The 21,443-nt window shown below is 46.5% G+C and overlaps 1 protein-coding gene across 1 annotated transcript; it reads right to left on the reverse strand.

Moving 5' to 3' along the window:
- Positions 1-17,485: 17,485 nt before the first annotated feature.
- Positions 17,486-18,787, reverse strand: LCE7A (late cornified envelope 7A). Its single transcript, XM_054691511.1, has 2 exons — positions 18,662-18,787; positions 17,486-18,035 (listed from the first exon to the last, which is right to left on the reverse strand). The coding sequence occupies exon 2, from the start codon at positions 18,012-18,014 to the stop codon at positions 17,721-17,723; it is 294 nt and encodes a 97-aa protein (XP_054547486.1). The 5' UTR covers positions 18,015-18,035; positions 18,662-18,787; the 3' UTR covers positions 17,486-17,720.
- Positions 18,788-21,443: the final 2,656 nt, after the last annotated feature.

The raw sequence follows: 21,443 nt of genomic DNA on the forward strand, positions 1-21,443 counted from the left end.
CAGACACACACTACAGGGGTGGGGAGGAGGGAATAGGATCAAAACAAGGGTGGGTGGGAATTGTATGGGGACTATAACCAAGATGAAAATGCATACAATGTGCAAAAATGAAAAATGATGTAAAAATATAAAATAAAAAAATAAAAAAAGGGCATTAGGAAAATCTTAGAGGTGATGGGTAAGTCAATTATATACCATAAAAAGCAGTGCCTGTGGATGTTTCCAAGAATAAGGAGGCTGTGTCTCTATTTCTATCTACCCTAGATTAATGGAGGTATGTTCGGGGGACCTCGTATTGGACCGTCGTGGTTTCTTTGATGGGAAGTGGGTGCCTGGAGACAGGAAGAGACATTTGAGAACTGTGTGATTAATATCCGCTATATGTGACCCCATTCAAGCACTTTCAAATGAATTCTCCCTATTTTGTGCTATTAAAAACCCTTTAAGTACCATTATTCTCACTTTACAGATGAGAAAATGGATCCTGAGAGAGGTGAACTACTTGCTTTAGACCTAAAGAGCAGGCCCTGAAGTCAGAGATGCCACTGCCCGCATAGCCGTGGAGCTAGGTTGAGACCTGGGAGCTCTCCCTCCATCTAGAGCCCCAGGATGGGGAAGGGGAATCACTCCTGGGGACTTGCTCTTGCTTGTTCTGGTCTCAAAGGAGGGGCCCTTGAGCCAGCAACACTGGGACTCACACTGAGGGTGACCCCGCTTTGCCTGAAACTGAAGGGGTGCCTGGAAGACACCTTCGTTTCACAATCGGAATGAACCAAGTCACCCTGGTTTACAACCAGGATGAATTCTGGCTTAAAAGAGGTCCTGAATTTTCCAACTCTATTTCCAGGCTCTTCAGCCTCCATAGCCCACACAGAACCTGCTCTTGGACACTACCCCAGAGGGGAGCTGGTAAGGAACATAGGGAGGCCACATTGTTTTTTAATGCTCTTTTATTTCTGTGCTATCTAATGTCAGGATCACTAGGAAAGATGACTCCAGCCTCTTCAATCTTCCATTTCCAGTTGGTGTGTTCCTTAGGGTGGGGGGCTTAGGAGGGAAACAAACGGAGACGCAGGTCTTCTCAATGTGGGTCTGGTCTGCCTCCACCAGGTGATGGGCATGGCTCCTGTACGTGTGTGTGACAATTTACTTGCTAGGTTTCTTCTGTGGTCCTGAATTTGGACTTTGATGGGTTTGGGAGCTTTTGTCCTGAGCCTGTGATGTCTCAGACTCAGACTCCTTGTTAAGAGAAGTGCACTCAGGCTTGGGCTCCAAACAGCAGCACTTGGGCTGAACGCAGCATGGGGGCTTTTGTGGGCAACAAGGGGGCTTCTTCTGGCAGGTGCATTTTGCCGGACAGCAAGTGGTGCATTTTGCTGGACAGCAAGTGTTGCATTTTGAGGGGCAGAAAGAACTGCATTTTGCTGGGCAGCAGGTGTTGCATTTTGGTTGGTCACTCATCTTTACAAGTTTTGAAGGTCCTAGAAAAAAAGAGGAGAACAGTCATAAAGGAATTCAACTGCTTGCTCATATCCCCCCTCCAGATGGCTATGTACCTTCAGAGCGAGCACTCAGACCAGACTAGGAATGTGGGGCTGGATGCCACAGAGGGCTCAGCCAGTCCCCCAGGCCTGTGCCTTCCTCCCTGTCTTACTATGGAACCATTTTACAGATGGAAATGGAAAGACCAGAGTATGTAAGAAATTTGCAAAGTGTCTTAGCAAATGAGGAATAGAATATGACCCTGAGTAGCCTGAGTATGCATCCAGGGTCAGGCACTTCACAAACATCATCTCAAGAATGATCAGGGCCTGCCTAAGATGGCTGCTTTTACAAAGTACGACAGGATGACTCAAATGCAGAGATCTGCCTCCATCTTCCATCCCAGTCCAGATGTGCTCAGGCTGGTCTCCAGCATGACACCCTGGGTCCCAGGTCAATGGAGTCTTGCACTTCAGGTGCTCAACCATCACTGCCTTCCTGAACACCCCTTCTCATCCCACTCTCCCCAGCCCATGAAAGCCAGTGGCCCTGGGGGCCCTTACAGGACAGGCAGTGGAAAGGACCCTGTGCCTGCGTCCAGATCCTGAGTTCCAGACCTGGGTCTGCATCTCTCTGAGGTGGGGCAGGCTTCTGTGTTGTCTGCTTGTCCTTCCTATGACATGGGATGAAAGTGACTGTCATGGCCTCAGACCAGGACAGACCACTCCCAGAACTGACCGGGAGTCAGGCAGAGACCTGGGGAGTCATCCAGGCTTGGTGGAGACGCAGGAGGTGGGGGTATGAACATGCACCCCCCAGCAAGGAGTGTCTCACAAGGCCTGGGGGAGAGGCCAGGCCTGTCAGAGCCCTGTCACCAGGTGGAGGACAGAGCTCCATCACAGGGTGTGGGAGTTGGAGTGACAATTGCTAAGGCAAAACTGCCACCACCCTGTGGCCTCCAGCACCACAGTAAGCCTCTGGCTCATACTGGTTTTTTAAACCAAGCGACTGCCTGGATTTCCCAAGGGCTTCCCACTAAGCGCACACAGTCTTCCGTCACTGTGCGTGTGCTTCCATGCAGGCACAGCGGGAAGGACCTGACGTTTGCCACAATGGCTATGTAGCTGATCAAGCTGGACCTCCTTTGCCCTTGCTTTTTAAGCTTTATAATCAGAGCCTATGTGCATAGCTCTTGAGGGCCGCTATCTGTCCTGGCCCTCCTCGGCCTCCTGCTTGGGACCCTTCCTGTCCAGGGCGCCCACCCCTCCTAGCCTGCTTTGACACTCCATCCAATGCTTCTGGGGCAGATCTCTCATCTTTCTGCCTCTTCTTGGCTGTTTTATAAAGATGGGAGCCCCTTGGAGACAGAACCGAACATCCTCTTCACTCCAAGGATTTCTTCAGGGTCCTTGGTGTGCGGCAGAAAGCTACCATTTCTTGCTCCCATTGAAGGCAGCTTTTGTTAACTGAAGCTATGCAGGAGTGTCAAGTTAGGTGACCCCTAAAGGGTACCTTTGGGGGGACCTACTTTGCTGAAGACCCAGGGCCTTGGCTGTGTTGAATGAGGGGTGTCATGCTTATAGCCTCAACCCATCTGGGGATCCATCTCACAGCTCGCTCACCTGTGTGTGCACTCTGGCCCCATTGAAGGATAGCTGTACCCTCTTCCTACACCCCACCCCCTAAAAGTAGTAACTTCCAAATTGATAGGCTGTGGTGAGTCCCAGCCTTGTCCCTCTCCTGCTCAACTTTAAGAACTGTCACAGTCAGTCTCATCTTGGGGCTTCTCCAAGGGAAGGAGCCGTGAATTTGTGAGAGGAGTTCTGTCTGCACGCCTTGCTGTGACTGCAGGACAGACAGGCAGGGGCCCCCTTTGGGGTGCACTGTGCTCTGGTTCTCCTTTTAAAGGCCACCTCTCAAGACCCATCCACTGTTCTATGTGCTTCTTCACTCCTAGGTGCTTGCCTGTGTGGCTGCAGAATGAGCTGGGCCCAGGGAAGGTCCTTACCCAAGAGAGAAAGTGACCTCAAGCCAGGGTGTTGGCCTGGAACAGTGGTGACTCTACTCCTGCCAGTAACTCAGGAATTGTCATCCTGGAAGAAGTTTCTGCTTAGTTTTAAGAACAGTTTGCTGGACTAGGGCTTGGAGGTGGGGGGTTGCGGGGGTGGGGGACAAGTCATGCACATCAAGGATGCCCTGACCTGCCCAGAGGGAAGAGAAAGGAGGGCAGCAGAGCAAAGGGGAGACCCACAGCACAGAAAATGAAAACAGAGCAGGGGTGACCAGCACAAAAATGGGGGGAGGCTTTAGTACAGGTGACACATAGAAGCCTCTCAAGCTTTGGACAGAAGGTCTGTGCTTGGGCTCCCTGCAGCCTAGAGGGTGAGTGTGCGTGTGTGCAGGGAGCCTGCTGTCATCTCTGCATCCTTGTGTGACTCTACCTGCTCAGGGGTCAGACGGAGAGAGGAGGTCTCCATCATGGCACCCTGGGACCCAGGGTGATGAGTCCTATAACGAGTCCTATAACACTTTTTTCTCTTATTTTCCTGTCTGTGAGAGCATACATACATACATATACATACACACACACACACACACACACACACACACACACACACACATATAGATATATATAATCTGGGGGGTGGACTGGGTGGGATAACAGGTCCCTCAGTGGCCCTGCCGAGCCAGCCCCACCACCAACATCTCCTGCCTGGTGAATGTACTCTGTGCCCTTTAACCAACAGGTGGCCCACGTACCTGGCAGGTGCTCCTTTAAGCCAGGAATAGTTGGCCCACCTTTGTACCCCCCACCTTCAGAGCCTTGGGTCCTGCCAGTGCACCTACCTGCAGGACCACCTGGCTTGGGACAAGCTTCTTCCCTAGCCACACACCCCTTCCCACACAGCCTGCCCCCAGGAACCTGCCAGACCAGGTCAAAACACCTGTGACATAGAGCCAGAGCCATTGTTGGCCTCCTTGGTGAAATCAGCCAGAAAGGGAGAGACAGACACCAAATGGTTTCACTTAACTGTGGAATAGAAATAACCCAAAAACATATACTGGCAAAATATGGCAAAAACCAATCTTAGACCTAGTGAAAGAACTTACCTGAAACCAGCAGGAAAGGAAAGGAGGGGAAGGCGGAGGAGATGGGGAAGGGGAGGGGATAGGACAGCGGCGCAGGCGTTTTGGTAGAAGGTGAGTGAACATGTGGAGGAGTAAAATTATAACTCCAAAACTGTAAACAAAAAACTGCAGCACAGAAGCCAGGATTCTAAGACCCTGGTGAGGCTTCCCTCTCTTTCACCTCCGCCCACCAGCCTGGCCTCTCCTCCTGCAGGCTCCTTTCCTGCTCACCTGGCTGGCTCACAGCAGATCCCTGACAAGCCCTCCCCTCCTCTGCGTACATCTCTGAACGCGCTCTTCCCTAGAATGGCCTAGACTACCCTGTGGAGGCCCAGTCCCCACACTGTCACTCAGCACTACTCAAACTGAAGTCTCAGCTTAAAATTACTCCCTGAAGGAACTCTTGCCTGGCCCTGACCCCAGGCCTGGAAACCCCTGATCTACCTTCTTGACACTCCTGTGCTTGTCCCCACACTGGCCTCGTAATCCTGACTTCCATAATTGCCTGGCTTCCTCTAGTCTGAAAGCTTCTTGGGAACAGGCAACCTCGCCATCCCGCCTGCTGCTGTCCTCAGCGTCTCACATGCTATGACATTATGTGGGCCTTGATAAGTAAGGCCCCAGTGAATGCGCAAACCAGCTGTGAGGACAGGAAGGAAAGACACGCTCTCCCTGGGTTACCTGGTCTGGCTACTTCTCTTTAGTCTTTCCTCAATTCAGGATTTCCATGCCTGGCTTCCCACAAAAACTTGGCTGGTTCCTGTAGATAGGATCTCCCCTCAGCAGCCTAGTGAGTCCATCTCCGTCGGAAGCTGAAGTCTTCTCAGCCAAATGGTCCTGTTACACCCCAGTGACAAGATTCTCAGGTTCTAGGCCTCTGTGACACCATCCTAATGCCTCCCTAGGAGTCTGATTATGACATACTCACCAGCACCGCCTGCTGGCTCCCCAGCATGACTCCTCTTGGTTTCTTCTCTCTTGAGAGACAACTCTTTAGTTCACCCTTAATCCTTCAATTACCTCAATCATAAGCCTAAAAACATGTTTGTTTGTAGTGTCTGCTATCTGCCAGGCTCTGTCCTGGCGTGAAGGGTCTAGTTCACAGTCTCAGGGCTCTTCCAACTCAATAGGCAATGGACAGTGTCAGTACAGGATGGTGAGAAGGGCAGTAGGACTGGCCACAGTGTCAGTGGGACACGTGGGGTCGGCTTTGACCTGAGGAAGGCCTTCCAGTGCGAGCCATGCTGAAGTAGAGGCTTGGCCAATGATCACTGATAAGCAGCGGCGCGTGAGGAGGTGAGGGTCAGAGATGGAAAAGCAGGGACTATGGGGAGAAATCCAGTGTGGTGAGAGCAGAGTGCAGAAAGAAGAGATGGAATAAGCTACAAAACAGGTGGAGGCTGTAGATAAGGGCCTTGGATGCCATGAGAAAGAGTTTGAACTTTCTCCTGAGGACAGTGGGACACTCAGTGAAGGGTTTTAAATGGGGGAGAGTAGGGACCCCTTGGGGTCCAGGGACTGTGTTTTGTTCATTTTGATATTCCCAGCATGTGGCTCAGCACAGAGGCACCCATGTCCTTTCCTTGTACTGTTTGGATGCCACGACCCCAAGGTCTCCTTTGGGCCTTCACTGAAACGTCTCTTTCTACACGATTCAGGATGATGATCTGGATCTGCCACACTTCCCCTCACTCCAGTTGCCTTTACACAGATCTGTATTTATTTTAGTGGCACTTTTCACATATACACAGGATGATACATATGGCATCGTTTCTTTGTTATGTTTTTAATCTGTCATCTTTCTTGCCTCACCAGAATGTTACCTCCAATGGACAAAGTTTGTTTTTCCCACTGATGCATCTTGAACTCCTAGGATAGTTCCTGGCTCATAGGAAATACTCAAATGATATTGAATGCATAAAAGATGATTGTTCATTACTTTTCTTGCGGATCATGCTTTGTCATCGTGATTCACTTGTCCCAGTCAGAAACCTGTTTTTTAAGTCTGTTCCCAAACTAATAGAAAGTGTCCCTTTCAGCCCCACCTCCTATGTTTTTCTTGCCTCTGTCGTTAAAATTAGGGGTGATTATAACCATATTCCATAGCCATATGAGCTGAATTTACTGGAGGTAAGAAAAATTGAGACCAGCCTACAAGAAGTAGCCATGTAAACAGTAGCTAGCTAATCCTGGTGGTGCCTCATGCTGGGTTCCATCCCCCACCCTGTTCCCTGCAGGTCTCCTTTAATATTATTCATTATCACCAGATAATCACTCAGTTCTAAGCTCCAAAGGTAGAAAGGCTACTGCACTTTCCCCTGCTCTTCCAATCCTTCAGCCAACAGGGAGTGATCATTTCCTCAAATAGTTATATAGAGATATATATTTTGTGTGCAAAAATGTGGACTTCTCCCTCTTTAAACAAAAGAAGAGAAACCCTACATTGCTTTGATCACTATATTTTCATGATATAACCTGGGAATTGGTCCATTTCAGGTCATGAAGAACTTCATTAATTTCTCAGCCTGAATGAAAGTGTAGAGACACATGGGCATTCCAGTTTGGCTCTTGCAAGCAATGCTGCCGTGAACACTGTACCACATCACTTCTCAGGGACAGTGGAGTGACCATTCATTTCCCCATGGGCAGAGTTGGCTCACAGGATAAAGTTGATAGTTATCATCATTTTCTTCCATGAAAGTCTCACAGATTTCTGTTGCTCCTCACGATGCATAAAACACATTGCCCCACAAACTCATCAACACAATGTGTTAATAAATCAACTGTTCTCTGCCAATATGATAAGGCAAAATTGATCTCAGAGTAGTTTTACATTTTCCTCATTAATCATTAAGTAAGCTCAATGATCTTATGTTTATTTATTTATTTTTTTTAATAGAGGCATGCTTTATTTATTTATTTGTTTGTTTGTTTTTATACATGCACTGGGTACAGTCAGAAGCACGGGAGGGTGAGAGAATTCACCAGAGCCAGAGCGGGGAGCAGAGCAGGCAGAAGGACCGAAGTACACTGCTGAGGGGAGCAGCGGGCGGCAGGAGAGGTCTGCGCGCCATGTGGGACCCTCCTCCGGTGGCCGGGGAGCAGCCGGGGATCGAACCGGCTCCTTGGGCGCGGGCAGCTTCGCAACCCAGCGCTCAACCGCTGCGCCACCGGGGAGGCCCAATGATCTTATGTTTAGCAATCACAGTATTTCTTTTCTGGAAACTTTCAGGTTGTACAATTTACCTAATATCTATTTGGATTGTTGATCATTTCATTATTGATTTGTGGTGTTTTTCTTTTCTTTTCTTTTCTTCCTCTTTATATTTTTTTACATCATTATTCATTTTTAAACAATATTTGCTTCCCCCCACCCCCTCAGGAGTTGTCCCCATAGAGTTTCCTTCCCCAATGCACCCATACACCTTCACCTCAGTCCCCTGTGCTCCTCCCTCCCTCTGATCCCTCTCTCTCCTCCTCCCCTGCAGGATGTCTCTGATTTATAATTGTCCGTTTTTGCTTTGTTGTGTTTTGTACTATTATTATTTTTTTACACTGATATTTTATTTGGTCCCCTATATTCCTGCTATAAGTGAAACCATCCAATATTTTTCTTTTTCCTTCTGGCTTATTTCACTGAGCATAATTCCTTTTAGTTCCATCTATGTTGCTGCGAATGGCATGAGTTTATCTTTTTTGATTGCCGAATAATATTCCATTGTATATATTTGCCACATCTTCTTGATCCAGTTACCTATTTTTGGGCATTTGGGTTGTTTCCAGGTTTTACCTATTGTAAATAGTGCTGCAAAGATAAACTCCTGGGATTACATCAAACTGAAAAGCTTCTGCACAGCAAAAGAGACATTAACCAAAACAGAGAGACACCCCACTGATTGGGAAAAAATTTTTTGCACTCCAGTCAACTGATAAGGGACTGATCACAAAGATATACAAAGAACTCACACCAAAAGGTTAATAAAAGGTTTATTTACAAGGGAAAAGGAAATAAGGAAAATGTACAACTCAGGGAGAAAATAGGAAAATAAAGTCTTTAATGCGTCCTACCCGATCCGCCAACCTGGAAACCCAAAGGCACTCTCAGAGCTGGCTGGACGCTGCGAGCTGGCGGAGATCCAAAATGGGGGAACCCCTCCAAAGCCCACATGTCTGGCTTTATACCAACCTGGCTGCTTAACCCCACCCTCAGGTCCCAGCCACCTTCCCTTTGGTGGTGATGGGATTTGGAGTTCCCAGTGTCTTTGGCTTTGGCCTGGGGTGGGGGTGGAGTCCACAAAGCCTGTATGGAATTAGCTTTAGGACATCCTTTTCCCCCTAACAATTCCCCCCTTTCACTTTTTGCCACCATTTCCATGGTGATGAAGATCGAATATATGGATGTTGGGATGCAGTCTCAGATGAACATTTTTTACCAGGTTTTTTTTTTTCACTCAACAAAAACAAAATAAACAATCCAGTCAAGAAATGGGCAGAAAAGCTTAAAAGACATTTCTCCAAAGAGGAAATGCAAATGGCCAACAGGCATATGAAAAAATGTTCAATATCCCTTATAATCAGGGAAATGCAAATTAAAACCACATTGAGATACCACCTTCATTCTCACCATCAGTGAGAATGGCCCATACTAAAAAAAAAAAAAAAACAAGGAACAACAAATGTTGGTGAGGATGTGGTGAAAAGGAACTCTCCTAGGTTGCTGGTGGGAGTGCAAACTGGTCCAAGCACTGTGGAAAGCTGTCTGGAGGTTCCTCAGTCTACTAAAAATGGAGCTACCATATGAACCAGCAATTCCACTCCTAGGGATCTACCCAAAGGACACAAAAACAGTGATTCAATAAAACACCTGTACCCCTATGTTTATTGCAGCACTATTTACAATAGGTGTTTTTCCTTTTTGGAGAGGTTAGCCCATTTTTGTGGTAGAAGAGGCAAAATTTCTTCTAGTGTTTTTTTTTTTTTTTTTTTTGATGTTTAACTTTGTTAGATTTCAGCCACAAGAAAAATGTTAACTTTTATGTGGACACTTAAAAAATATTTTTGTTTGCTGTTTTTGATTGTTATAACTATAAAACTCATCTCCATTTTGAAATTGCAGAAGAATACTCCTAGAGTTTCTTAAGGAATAGTCAATGTGATTTGGTGTTTTAGAAACTCATCCTAGTCTAAAATGAGAGGATTTTTTCCTAGTGGGTAGCTAGTGGGACATCATTTATTGGCTAATTGAGCTTGTCCTCATAGAGTGGAGGGGGTGCTTCTCATGCACCAACTTCCCTCATATATTTGGCCCCAGCTCTGAACTCCCTGGGTTCTACTGATCTGTCTGTATACTCATGGGCTGCACTACACTGTCCAGTGACACCAGCTTTCCAGTATATTATAATATCTGGTAGGGCTAATCCTTCCCCATTACTCTTATGATTTAGAATTATCCTGGGAAAGTTTATGTTTACTATGCATTTGTGTGTATTTATTTTAATACTGCTTTATTGAGCTGTCTCATCCATATGTTGGGAACACAAGTCATGGAACTTTCACAAAATAAACACCCAGATCTAGACCAGATATGATCACGACCCAGGTCAGAAACAGAGCATCACTGCCTAGATGCTGCATCGATAAATTCCTGCAACTGCATTAGCAAGGGTAGAGCTGACAAAGGCGGAAATATTCTCAGTTGGAGAGTGGGGTGGAACTTTCTCCTGGGGAGGCTGCAGTGAACTTCCACAAGGGGAAGCCATATCCTACCCAGCAGAGGCAGAAGCTGCTTCCATTATGGTGCAGCTGTCCCTGTCGCTGCCTTTCCCACCCATTCATCTCCATGCCTCCATGCACCTACGTGGCTAAGCCACATTTGCCACTGTCTCTTCCTTCAGGCTTCAGATGTGGGGATTGTGTGTCTTCCCTGGCAGCAGGCCCTTCAGGGCAGTATTCAGTCCTTTCTCTCTCCAGAGTTAGTGCCTCTGCCAACGTGTCTTTGTGTTTGTTATGGACAAGTGTCACATGCTCAATATTGTATAAGGAAATACGGTAGGGCCTCCCCGGTGGCGCAGCAGTTGAGTGCTGGGTTGCGAAGCTGCCCGCAGCCTCTGCAGCACCGGTTCCATCCCTGGCCGCTGGCAAGGGTCCCACATGGCGCGCAGACCTCACCTGCCACCCACTGCTCCCCTCAGCAGGGTACTTTGTCATTCTGCCTGTTCTGCTCCCCACTCTGGCTCTGGTGAATTCTCTCACCCTCCCGCGCTTCTGACCGTACCCAGTGCTTGTATAAATAAATAAATAAATCTTTAAAAAAAAAAAAAAAAGAAATACGGTAGCAGAATTCATTGAAACACGGTAGCAAACTTTTCTATATGTATAGAAGTGTAAGCAACATGAATGTGCTCGCTATGCAAATCAGTTTTTGGGCAAGTCCCCTGCTGCTCTTTCTACCCATTCTGACTGCTGTCTCGAAGCCAGGCATACACCCCTGAGTCATTCTGGGACTGACTAGTAAGTTCTTTCCCTCCAGACTCAGTTGCCACCAAGACCAGGACAATGGAGGGTCATCCCTGTTCTTCAATGTTCTGAACAGTCTGTGAACAATGTCTGAATTTGCACCAGCTTGTGGATGGTGTGGCCAGGGACATCGCTGAGTCGCTCCACAAGAACCGGGAGCAAATGAAAGCCGCAGCTCTTACCTCAGCGGGTCCCGTGCTCCATCAGGATGTGGAAATGCCTTCTCTCCGTCATGTTTCTGCTTTTATGAAATTGAAATATCACCTCCATCCGCAACTTCACTCTGACACATTGGGCCCGAACTCCAATTAGGTTTTCAATGATTCCTGGAGGGAGCTCTGGCTGTCTTGTGTTCTCCTCAGTTCCAATTCGCCTCACCGATAACCAGAATTCAGGAGGCCCTTTGGAGTTACGAAGTAGCATAGGAATTTCCAAGTTACTCTTGCCTACATTGCTGCAGAGTCCAGTTTATGGCTGAGCTTTACTGCCCCCTGGTGGAAGATACACTCATCCTTCCAGTCCTGGAAGAAACACTGCTTTAGTTGATTAACTGACATTTGAATCCAATCATTGTCTCCAGGAAACAATCCTTTCAGTTTGCCAGAGAAACAAAAATCTCCATGGCTGTTGGGGGGTGGGGAGTGAGGGGCACACACGTGAGCATTGGGTGGGGGGATCATGTATTACCTCTAGACTCCAAATGCATTCTGTAAAGTTGCTTTAAGGTAAACAATGGAATTCCTTTAAGTCCTTCTTTAAAGTGAGCATGATGTTAAACTCTCCATAGAGGATGCAGGAGGGACAATGCAAGAGGAAAAGACTTCTGCAGCCTCACCACAGGGGGCGCCAGATAGGTACTGGTGGGTGTGAGTTTATTTGGTGGCCCCTGCCCAGGCACGGGACCCAGTGGGAGGTCCCTCTGTCTTCACGTGAGGGTGCTTTTCACAGTCCTTCAACCCTGAAGCCCAAGTCCCAAAGCACCTGCTTTCAAGCAGGCCCCTGTGTGAGGGTGGCTGGGGCTCCAGCCCCACGGTTTCCACACTGTCCCACCACTGCCCTCTTGTGGTCTGACATGTGTTTACACTGGCTGCTTCAGGCACCTCATCTGCCATAAATGCTGTTCGTCCAAATGACACTGAAAATCTGGCAGTTCTGACAGCTGCTCTCCCTCTCCAAGTCTCCTTGCTGTCCCTGGTTCTGAATTCCTCGGTCCCCACCGTGGCCTGGACTCCTACCTCACACTCAAGCTACCTAATGCTCCTGGTGCCCTCCTCAGCCCTCTTTGTCCTGCACTTGGGAAAGTAGCCTAAGAGCCTCGCCACTCCAGGCCAGCTCCAGTCAGGGTGCCCGAGGAACGTCTCTGTTAGCTGGTGCTTCAGCTGTTACACCATTTCCAGCCACCGGATCCCTCCCAACTCTGCTTGGGGGCTTCCCCTCAGTCTTGTACCTTGTGGTTACTCCTTCTGTTTTGGTTAGTGGTCACAGGTTGAATTGGCCCTAAGTTATTGGGTGGTTTCTGTCTCCTGTATGGACCCGCTGCCATGGTTAGATAACCTGGACTCAAATCTCACTTCTACAATTTTCTAAGAAATTTCTTAACCTCAGATTCCTGATCTGTAAATGAAGGGAGACATGGATTGCTTGTCTAGAGTTGTTGTGAGGGGAACTTAATGCCGCACATATTAAGCTTCTAGCAGAACCCTGGCTCAGTGACAGCAAACATTGGCAGATGTGTCCAGAAACACAGAGAGAATGAAAAGAAAAAGACACAGGAAGCAAAACGCCAAACAGAACAAAAAGCAAAACCCATCAAGCCAGATGCAAGACATCAATAGGCAATGGGACTTTAATTTATTGAAGATGACATTTTATATAGTACTTTGCAATTTAGCAACAATTTTTAAAAACACTTAATCTTTAAAATCAACCAAGATAGTATGTGTTGTTCCCTGTGTTGTTTCCATTTTCAGTTGTCTAAGATGAGGCTCTCAGGCATGTGTGGAAGGCCACCCAGGACCTCTTCTGTGCCTCCCCACCATGGCCTCCCCGCCTGTGCCCTTTGGAGTTAAGGAGGTAGCATAAGAATTTCCAAGTTACTCCTGACTACATTGCTGCCCTCGTGTGGTCTGACACGTATGAACACTGGTTGCTCTAGGCACCCAGCCGGCAGGAAATGCTGTTCATACAAATGACACTGAAAATCTGGCAAATTAAAGACAATTTTTATGAAGGGTTTGTCAGAACTTATTTTGCAAAGTCAGCATTTGCTTAGATGGATTTATATTTCATGTAACATACAGCAATTACTTCAGCATACGTTAGAGTTAGTGTCTATGCAAAACACAGCTCCTACATGAGTCCTTGTCATCACTTTGACAATGTCAATACAGACATCCCATTTTGCCTCTTCATTTATTATTTAAAAAAATCTGATCGCAACATATGAAGTTGTTGTCTTCTGTTGAGTGTGAGTCATCTTAATGTTTACTTGCCCGAACATATTGTAATAAAACAAACTTACTGTGATGAAGCGTGTTAGGATTCTCAATGTGTGCCCTTGTGGAATTTTATTGTAAATAGCATATGATCTCAACCTTTAGAATAAATCATGAACTGAGTTGATGTCATAGTGAAATCTTCCTGATCTTGTTTATCAGCAAATTGTTCTCATCACCCTTCCAAATCAGCTGATCATCTAACATTCTTCTCATAGTGCTGGTTGCCTGTGATCGTTAATAAGCTCTTCTCCAGTGGGATATGTTTTCCTCTCATTTAGGATGTGGAAACCCACTTTAGATTGAATATAAATGCATTTTTCATTGCCGGATTTATATTATCTATACTTTAAAATTAATATTTAGCTATTCCAAGTCGATGTATGCTGTGCTTTATAGCAAAATGACATTTGTAATAGACAGTAGCTGGCATAAACTGTCGTTCAAAGTTTCATAGCACAAAACATGTCAGGACTTTACCCTATTCACATTCACTATGAAATGTGCAGCCTGGTGATAAAAATCTCAGTTATAATGTACATTTTGGGGGTAAATTAGAGTTAAATTTTAGGTACTAGGCATTTATTTTATATGCTATATATTAATATGGTTATTGCTACCTGAAAACCCTTATACCAGCACTGTGTGATTTGTCTCATTTTAAGCTTAACATTCTGTTGGTTACAGCAATAATTATTTTTTAAAAATTTTCTATCTAATCAGTGATCAATGTCTAGTACAAAGAAGCATTTGTTTATTTACCTTTTATTTATTATTTTAATCTTTACCTTTTAGTAAAATAAGCATATATAAATATGAAGTCAGATAGGAAAACTTAGACACCTTCACAAAATACTATGATATATGCATGCGAGCTGTTTACCAGCATTGAAATACCTTACCTTATCATGAGACACGGATGCACCTGGACTTACCTGACATCACATTTAATGTAATGAGCTGTACCATAATTTTGTGTGAGTAGAACTGTGCATAATTCAATATAGGAAATACAGGGTGGGGGTGGATTCAGCACAAAACCACACTTTTATTAATATTGGGACTGGAGAAGGTTAATTAATTATATCCCTTCCCTCTCTGAATTGAATCAGTTTAAAAGGAGACATTGGTGTAAGTCAGAGGTGGATGAAGTAGAGCTTTGGAGAATGTAACTTGTACTATGGCCAAAACAGAAGTTATAATATTTATTCTGAAAGCCAAATCTTGGGACCTGCACAGGGACAGAACTTGGTCTACAGAGACACTCCCTGGCTACTAAGAGTGAGCAGGCATAGAAAAGCACAGGCAAATCAAGACTCTTGCCATTTCACCATCCAATCACTCTGCTATTGGATTTAGGGGTTCCTTGGTTCTTGACTACGGTGTGAGAAGAATTCACAGGCACATCTTTCACAGAAGCAAAAGTGAAGTTTATTTAGAGACAGAATAAAAAGACACTCAGGGAGAGGTCCCTGGGCAGACAGAGTCCTTGGCAAAAACAACTACAGGGAACTTGTGGGGGCTCCCACCTTAAATGGGGTGCAGGAACTGTTCACTCCATCCTATCTGGGGTACACTGCACAGGTGCTCCTGGGGCATTGCGTAATGGGTCCAGGCAGCAGTTTCTAAGGCGCTCCTCCTCCTGCTGTGTTCCAGGAGTGTAGTAATATCAGCCCAGCAGCAGGTTGGGGCAGGGGAGAGCATTTGGCTTTAGTTGCCATAGTGTCAACCTCAAACCCTAACTGCCTCCCCACACACTCACACACACCCCTCTCAGAAATCCTTTTACAGCTCTGTGGACTCCTACTGCTCATCAGAAGTAGAAAACTACTTATCTAGAAGTTCCTCCCTTCTTGGAACTGAGTTGGGGGTGTAAAGGAAAGCATTTGAGTTATTGTGGGTATTGCTTGTCCTGTACAGGGAATTGCCTTATCATCCTTTTGAGGAATTGCCCCACTCTGGATGCTTCTTACTTTCCTGGGGCTTTATCACCTCTCTGTAGATTGGGGGGGGGCGGGCTTTCCCCTTCAGGCCATTTCTTGGCTTTCCCTGGGCCTTATCAGCTTTGGCATGTGTTTCCAGGGGTCCTGAGTATAGTTGGCTGTTTAATTTTCTTGAATTATGTTCCTCCTTGTCCTAAATGTCTACCAACCCACTTTCCCCAGTGATAAGGAGTGAGTTTGAGAAGATATTATTTTAAAGAAGAAAGCTAAAATAAAGAAAAACTCCACTTAAATCAATAAATATAAATTTCCCCTTAAATAAACAAAAAACAAAAAACAAAAAACTAAGGCCTTAACCCTGAGATGTTACAATGTTTTTCCACTCTGATTCAGTTTGTTAATTAGGCTGACAGCCAAGATCACCTGGGGAGCCTGATGGTCACTGAGGTGGTATTTATCACCTGTTATTTACCTATTATTTTAAATAAACACCCTGACTATTATCACAGCATCTTACACACACACACACACACACTCACACACTCACACACACTCACACACACCCCTCTCAAGAATCCCTTAAACAGCTCTGGGGACTCTTACTGTTCTTCAGAACCACTGGCCTAGAAGTTCTTTCCTTCTTGGGGCTGAGTTGGGGTGTAAAGGGTGCCTTGGTGCCCCTGGGCAACCATGACTTTTAACAATTTCTTTTCTTTTCCTTTTTTTTTAAAGATTTATTTATTTATTTATGCAAGCACTGGGTACAGTCAGAAGCGCGGGAGGGTGAGAGAATTCACCAGAGCCAGAGCAGGATGCAGAACAGGCAGACTGATGAAGTACACTGCTGAGGGGAGCAGCGGGCATGGCAGGAGAGGTCTGCGCACCATGTGGGACCCTCGTCGGCTGCCAGGGATCAGCCAGGGATCGAACTAGCACTGCAGAAGCTGCGGGCAGCCAGCCTCGCAGCCCAGCGCTCAATTGCTGCGCCACCAGGGGAGGCCCTCCTTTTTTTTTTTTAACAGAGAAACAGTTTTTATTCCTCCTCTCCCTTTCCCTCCACCTCCTTTCCCCTCCTGTCCCTCCTCTCTCTGTCTTCCTCTTCCTCCTCATAGTCTTTGTCTTCCTGTCCCACCTTTTCCCTGGCAGCTTCAACAGGACCCTTGGCGCCATCACTATCCTTTGGACCTACAGTGAGTGACATCCTTCTACTTCTTCAGCTTCACTGCCTTGTTGGATGGCTTTTCCCTACCACTTAAATTATTCCATCTCTAGCCCAACACCTCCGGTCGAGATGCCCTGTGAGGCTGGAAAGGGCAGTGCCTGGAGAACTTACCCCTCCCCCAACCCATGTCGCATGTCCCATTGATAAGGAGAGGGAAAAAAAAATCCCACTCGAGGAGAGCACACCAAGGCCAGCACGTCCCACAGGTATTGTGCTAATGGGGTCGTGGTGTCAGGCCCCACCTGACTCTGGCTCCTGTGTGAAAAGGCGCGAGGAACTCGCATGGACTTGCCCAAGGAGAGTACTTTTCATGGCACTTTGAACCAAGGTCTGAAAACACACAGAAGAAGGAACTGTGCAGTTCCTTTTTGAGCATGAGATCCCCCCAAATGAGAAGGGCCTGGAGGCTCAATTCTGAGACTGGGGAGCAATGTTCTTGATGAGTAGGAGGAGACCTCAGTGATGGTGGCAATGGCAGCCACAATGGAACTGGCCACTGATATTTTGGGAATCCCCCTCCTGTTCCCTCTGATGTTTCCTATTCAGAGCCCCCATGTGCCCCAGACCTGGAGCCACCAGCTGGGAGTTTCCCATGTGGCTGATTCCTCTCAAGGGTTACTTAAAGGACTCCAGGTTAGAGGAACCCCTCGGGGCAGTGCATGGGGAAATCAACACACAGGAATTCCAGGGTGCTAGGAAAGAGGTTTATTTTTCATACTAATGAAGCTTTGGGAAGTGCTGCGATCTCGCGCATTCTTGATCTGGGACCAGAGCCAAAGTCAGTAAGTCTGAGATTGTCTGCAGAAAGAGGGGCCCATCACCCACACAGGTAGGCAGCATAATTCAGGAGGAGTCAGAAGAACAAGGATAAGAGTGAGAGACAACAGCACCAAATCCAGGCAGGTCCCGGGCTGTGGGTCTTTGGCTCCCGGCTCAGCTGCAATGTCCAGGGCCGTGGCAACTACTGGGACATCCAGAGGGCTGGCTGTCGCAGCAGTCGGAAGCCGACAGGGTGACATCAGGGATCCGAGTCAGAAGAGAGCAACTGCTTCCAAAGCCAGAAATAGAGCAGCTGGCTACACAGGCTGAGGACAAGTCAGGTGGGGGCACGCAGGGAGCCGGGCAAGGTGCAGGGGCTGCAGGGGCCTGAGGGGAGCATTTGGGTGGAATTTTGGGGAGACACTTGTCAGGAATCTGGCACTTCTGCTGGTTTTGCTGGCAGGACATCTTAGAGAAAGCTCAGTTATTCTAAAAAGCAAGCAGATATTTTGAAAGTCATATCAATATATTTTTTTCACAAAGTCTGAAATTCTGTAACTCCAGAGCCCATATCTTTATAGTAACATAGCCCTGCGCTCCTGGCTTAGGGGAATTCAGGCTGTGGGTAAGTTAGAATTTGGTACCATACATCTCCTACCTGTCCCTGTCCTCTCAAGACTCCTGACTTCACAGGCAGCAACTCAGGGGCTAGGTAGTTCCCAAAGTCTTTAAACAGGTTTTTTATCGTCCTCTAACTTATGCAGTCTGGAAACTGTTTGACCTGAGCCCATGGTTACCCTGCTTGTCTTCCATCATCTGCCTTTTATTCTTTCCTACATCATGGGGTCTCCCTTTTCAGTCCTACTCTTGGGCCCTGTATGGCTGTCTCTTGTCCTACTAACCAGTCCTGCACACTTCAATCCCTGGTTAACATTCATCCTCCACCCCCATTCTGGATTACTACTGAGCCACCTCAATGATTTCTATGAGCCCAACCCCCCTGGAATTACCAGCTAACTCCATTCTCTCTAACCTAGAGTGACTATTCCCATTCAGCTGAGGGGTGATCGTCCCAGCGTAGCCCAAGCTGCCCTCAGATGAGTAAGAGCACTCACCTTGCTCTCCCAACTTTGGGCAAATGATGGACAGGCCAAATGAAGTGAGGAGACAGTAGGACCTGAGACCTCTTATATATACCTTGCACCCAACTTGAGGGAATGAGCCACTATGATATGAAAGCAGTTTCCAACCAGGTGATTATGATGGAAACTTCCCACATTCCAGTGCCTCTGTCATTCTGACATTTGGTCATACTGGGTCACTACCCGGCTCATCATGTGTATCTTCCCAGAGCGGGACCCCTTCATGAACCCTGGAATTATTTCCATAAAGATTAGACGATTGTGATTTACAAGTGAATTAACAATGGCACAGCCTGGGGCTTGAACTTAGTATTTCTGTAGGAATCCCAAGCACGCTTGAGCTCTAAACCTAAACCCACAGATGTTGGATCAACCAAAGTCTCTAGAAGTCACTGCAGGCTTTGCCACTTGGTCTGAAAGCAGCAATCTAAGACAATGGACCGCCACTGAGGGCTCAGTGTGTCTGGTTAAGGTCCTGAAGTGCCTAAACATCAAGCAACAACGCAAATTCATAGAAAGTTCCAGAAGGAAAGGGTTTTAATATACTACTCATACTCCACATATGGTTGAGGACACTGAGAGCTGGAAAGGAAAAGGAGCTGCTCAAAGTTGTTCAAAGTTTGAAGACAAAGCCAGGTCTCCTAGCTCTGTGACCTTGAATCCAGACACCCCTTTCTTTGATCACAGTCCCTTCCTTTCAACTTGCTTCATTAGATTCTCTGGAATCTTTCTCCCTGCTCACCCGCACCCTTCTTCCTTCATGCTATCCCCAACTGGAGTGCTTCCCTGGTCCACCGCTTCAGCCCTGATATCATAAACATCCTTGCCCCTTTGACTTGTCAATGCACTTGACTGAGAAAACCCCGCCCTGGCTGAGTGCGCGCAGCGTTGCCGACCTACTATAAACATAAAAAACAAAAACAAGAAGATGCTTTGGCAGATTGTCAGCACTCCAAGATCATGATCATCCTCATGGACTAGGCAGTCCCAGCTACTCCTCTGTGTTGGTGACGCACACACTTCATGACTTTTCTCCTCTCTTGAACCCTTCAAAGCTTCACTTCTGCCTCTACTTCATGGAGCAAGTAGTTGTGGAATGTAAAGTACTTCTGCTTGCCGTTACTGAATTTCAAACCCACTTCTGCCTGCGGCCTTCCTTATGGTCTCCTGGATCCGAGGGAGAACAGCTCCCTTCCCCTTCCAGTGCCACTGCTTACTCCTTTGATCTGGGTTCTTACATCTCCTGTGAAAGCCCCCTGGTTTCCTTATAGCACTATGCTTGTATTTATGCTTCACTCTCTCATCTTTGATAGAATGACACGCCAGTGTTCACCAGGTCTCTGTTTATCCCCAGCATGTACTTAGTGCTGGATGTATTACAAGGAAACCAACTCTGTTCCACAAAGTAGTGAATGATTTGTGGAAGAGGCAAAGATCTCTCTGTTTATACCTTGAGAGAGAGAATCTTGGGAGACTGGATGGGCAGTGGGTACAAGGGCAGGTAGGGGAAGAAGCTGTTCCCAGAATGGAGTCTTTGGTCTGGTCACAAGAGCTTGCCCTGGGAGTCAGGTCTCTGCTGCCACCTCTGGGTTTCACAGGCAATTGGACCAGATGATCTCAGTGTAACTTCAAGTCTGTATTTGTACTTAGCCCTCCCAGAAGCTGTGTACAACTATGGTCTTTCCTGGCTGATCTCCCTGAACTTGTTTTAATCGGGGTGGGGTAGTGGTGACCTTGATGAAGACGAAAGAGATGCTGGCTGTTGTATGTGAGGATGTGAAGGTAAGTCATGCTGTGAGGAAGCAACCTCATATAGTCTGTTTAGTTCATCTGTTTCTTAGAAGAAAATACTTAATTGACTTATTGCCTTGCTGTGCTAAAGCAGCACAGTATTGTGTATACATTGTGCATTTATAGCAGTTTTGTCCCTCTCCTGGCTGAGAGTGTGAGCTATTGACAACCAGATCTATAGGAATGGGCAAAGCTGTGTTCCTCATCTGCAATGGCCCCCACTAAAACATTCCACACAATTTTAAAGGCTTAGAAAACATTTCTCTATTGTATTCATTCAATATGATCAATGAACTACTGGTTTTGTTTATCTCAACTGAAACTCCATTCTTTTAAAAATATTTTTAAAAAACCAATATCATTTTAAGGATATCGAGTTCTAAATGCCTATTATATGCAGTGTTTTGTGAATTCAAAGAAGATGAAGATATTTCTTTGGCCTGAAGGAATTGTATAAATGGAATAATACATGGAAAAGGAAGAAAATTAAAATATATTTGGAGCTGCCCATCCACCAAACGGGTTATTTGCATTGCCCCAGCACAATAACTTTATGAGTTTCTTATCGTTAATCTTGTTTTATAGGCTAAAAAAACCCGAGGCTCAAAAACAGAGTGGCAATTCATCAGAGGGAATTCATCAGGGGAGCCTAGTATTCCAGAGAGAGGAAAGACCACAACCGCAGGCACAGAGATGGCAAAGGGCTTGGTCTTCTCTGCAAACAAAGAGTGGTCTTGCATTTGATGAGCAAGAAGTGAGACACTAGCTGGAAAGAAAGGAAGAGGCCAGATCAGTAAGAGCTTTACTCTCTTGGCCATGTACTGTAGCCTATAGATTGATGGCATCCAAGATGCTTTCCATGGAATCCTGTTGCCAGGACAACATCTCTCTGAGAACCACACCTCCAGTGTGGCTGGAGTTGCTCTGTCTGAGTGTTCCCGCCTACCCTCCATCCTCCACACTC

The sequence above is a fragment of the Talpa occidentalis genome, unplaced genomic scaffold (assembly GCF_014898055.3).
Source record: "Talpa occidentalis isolate TD23 unplaced genomic scaffold, MPIMG_talOcc4v2.1 talOcc4.9, whole genome shotgun sequence".
In the NCBI taxonomy this organism is placed as follows: Eukaryota; Metazoa; Chordata; class Mammalia; order Eulipotyphla; family Talpidae; genus Talpa; species Talpa occidentalis.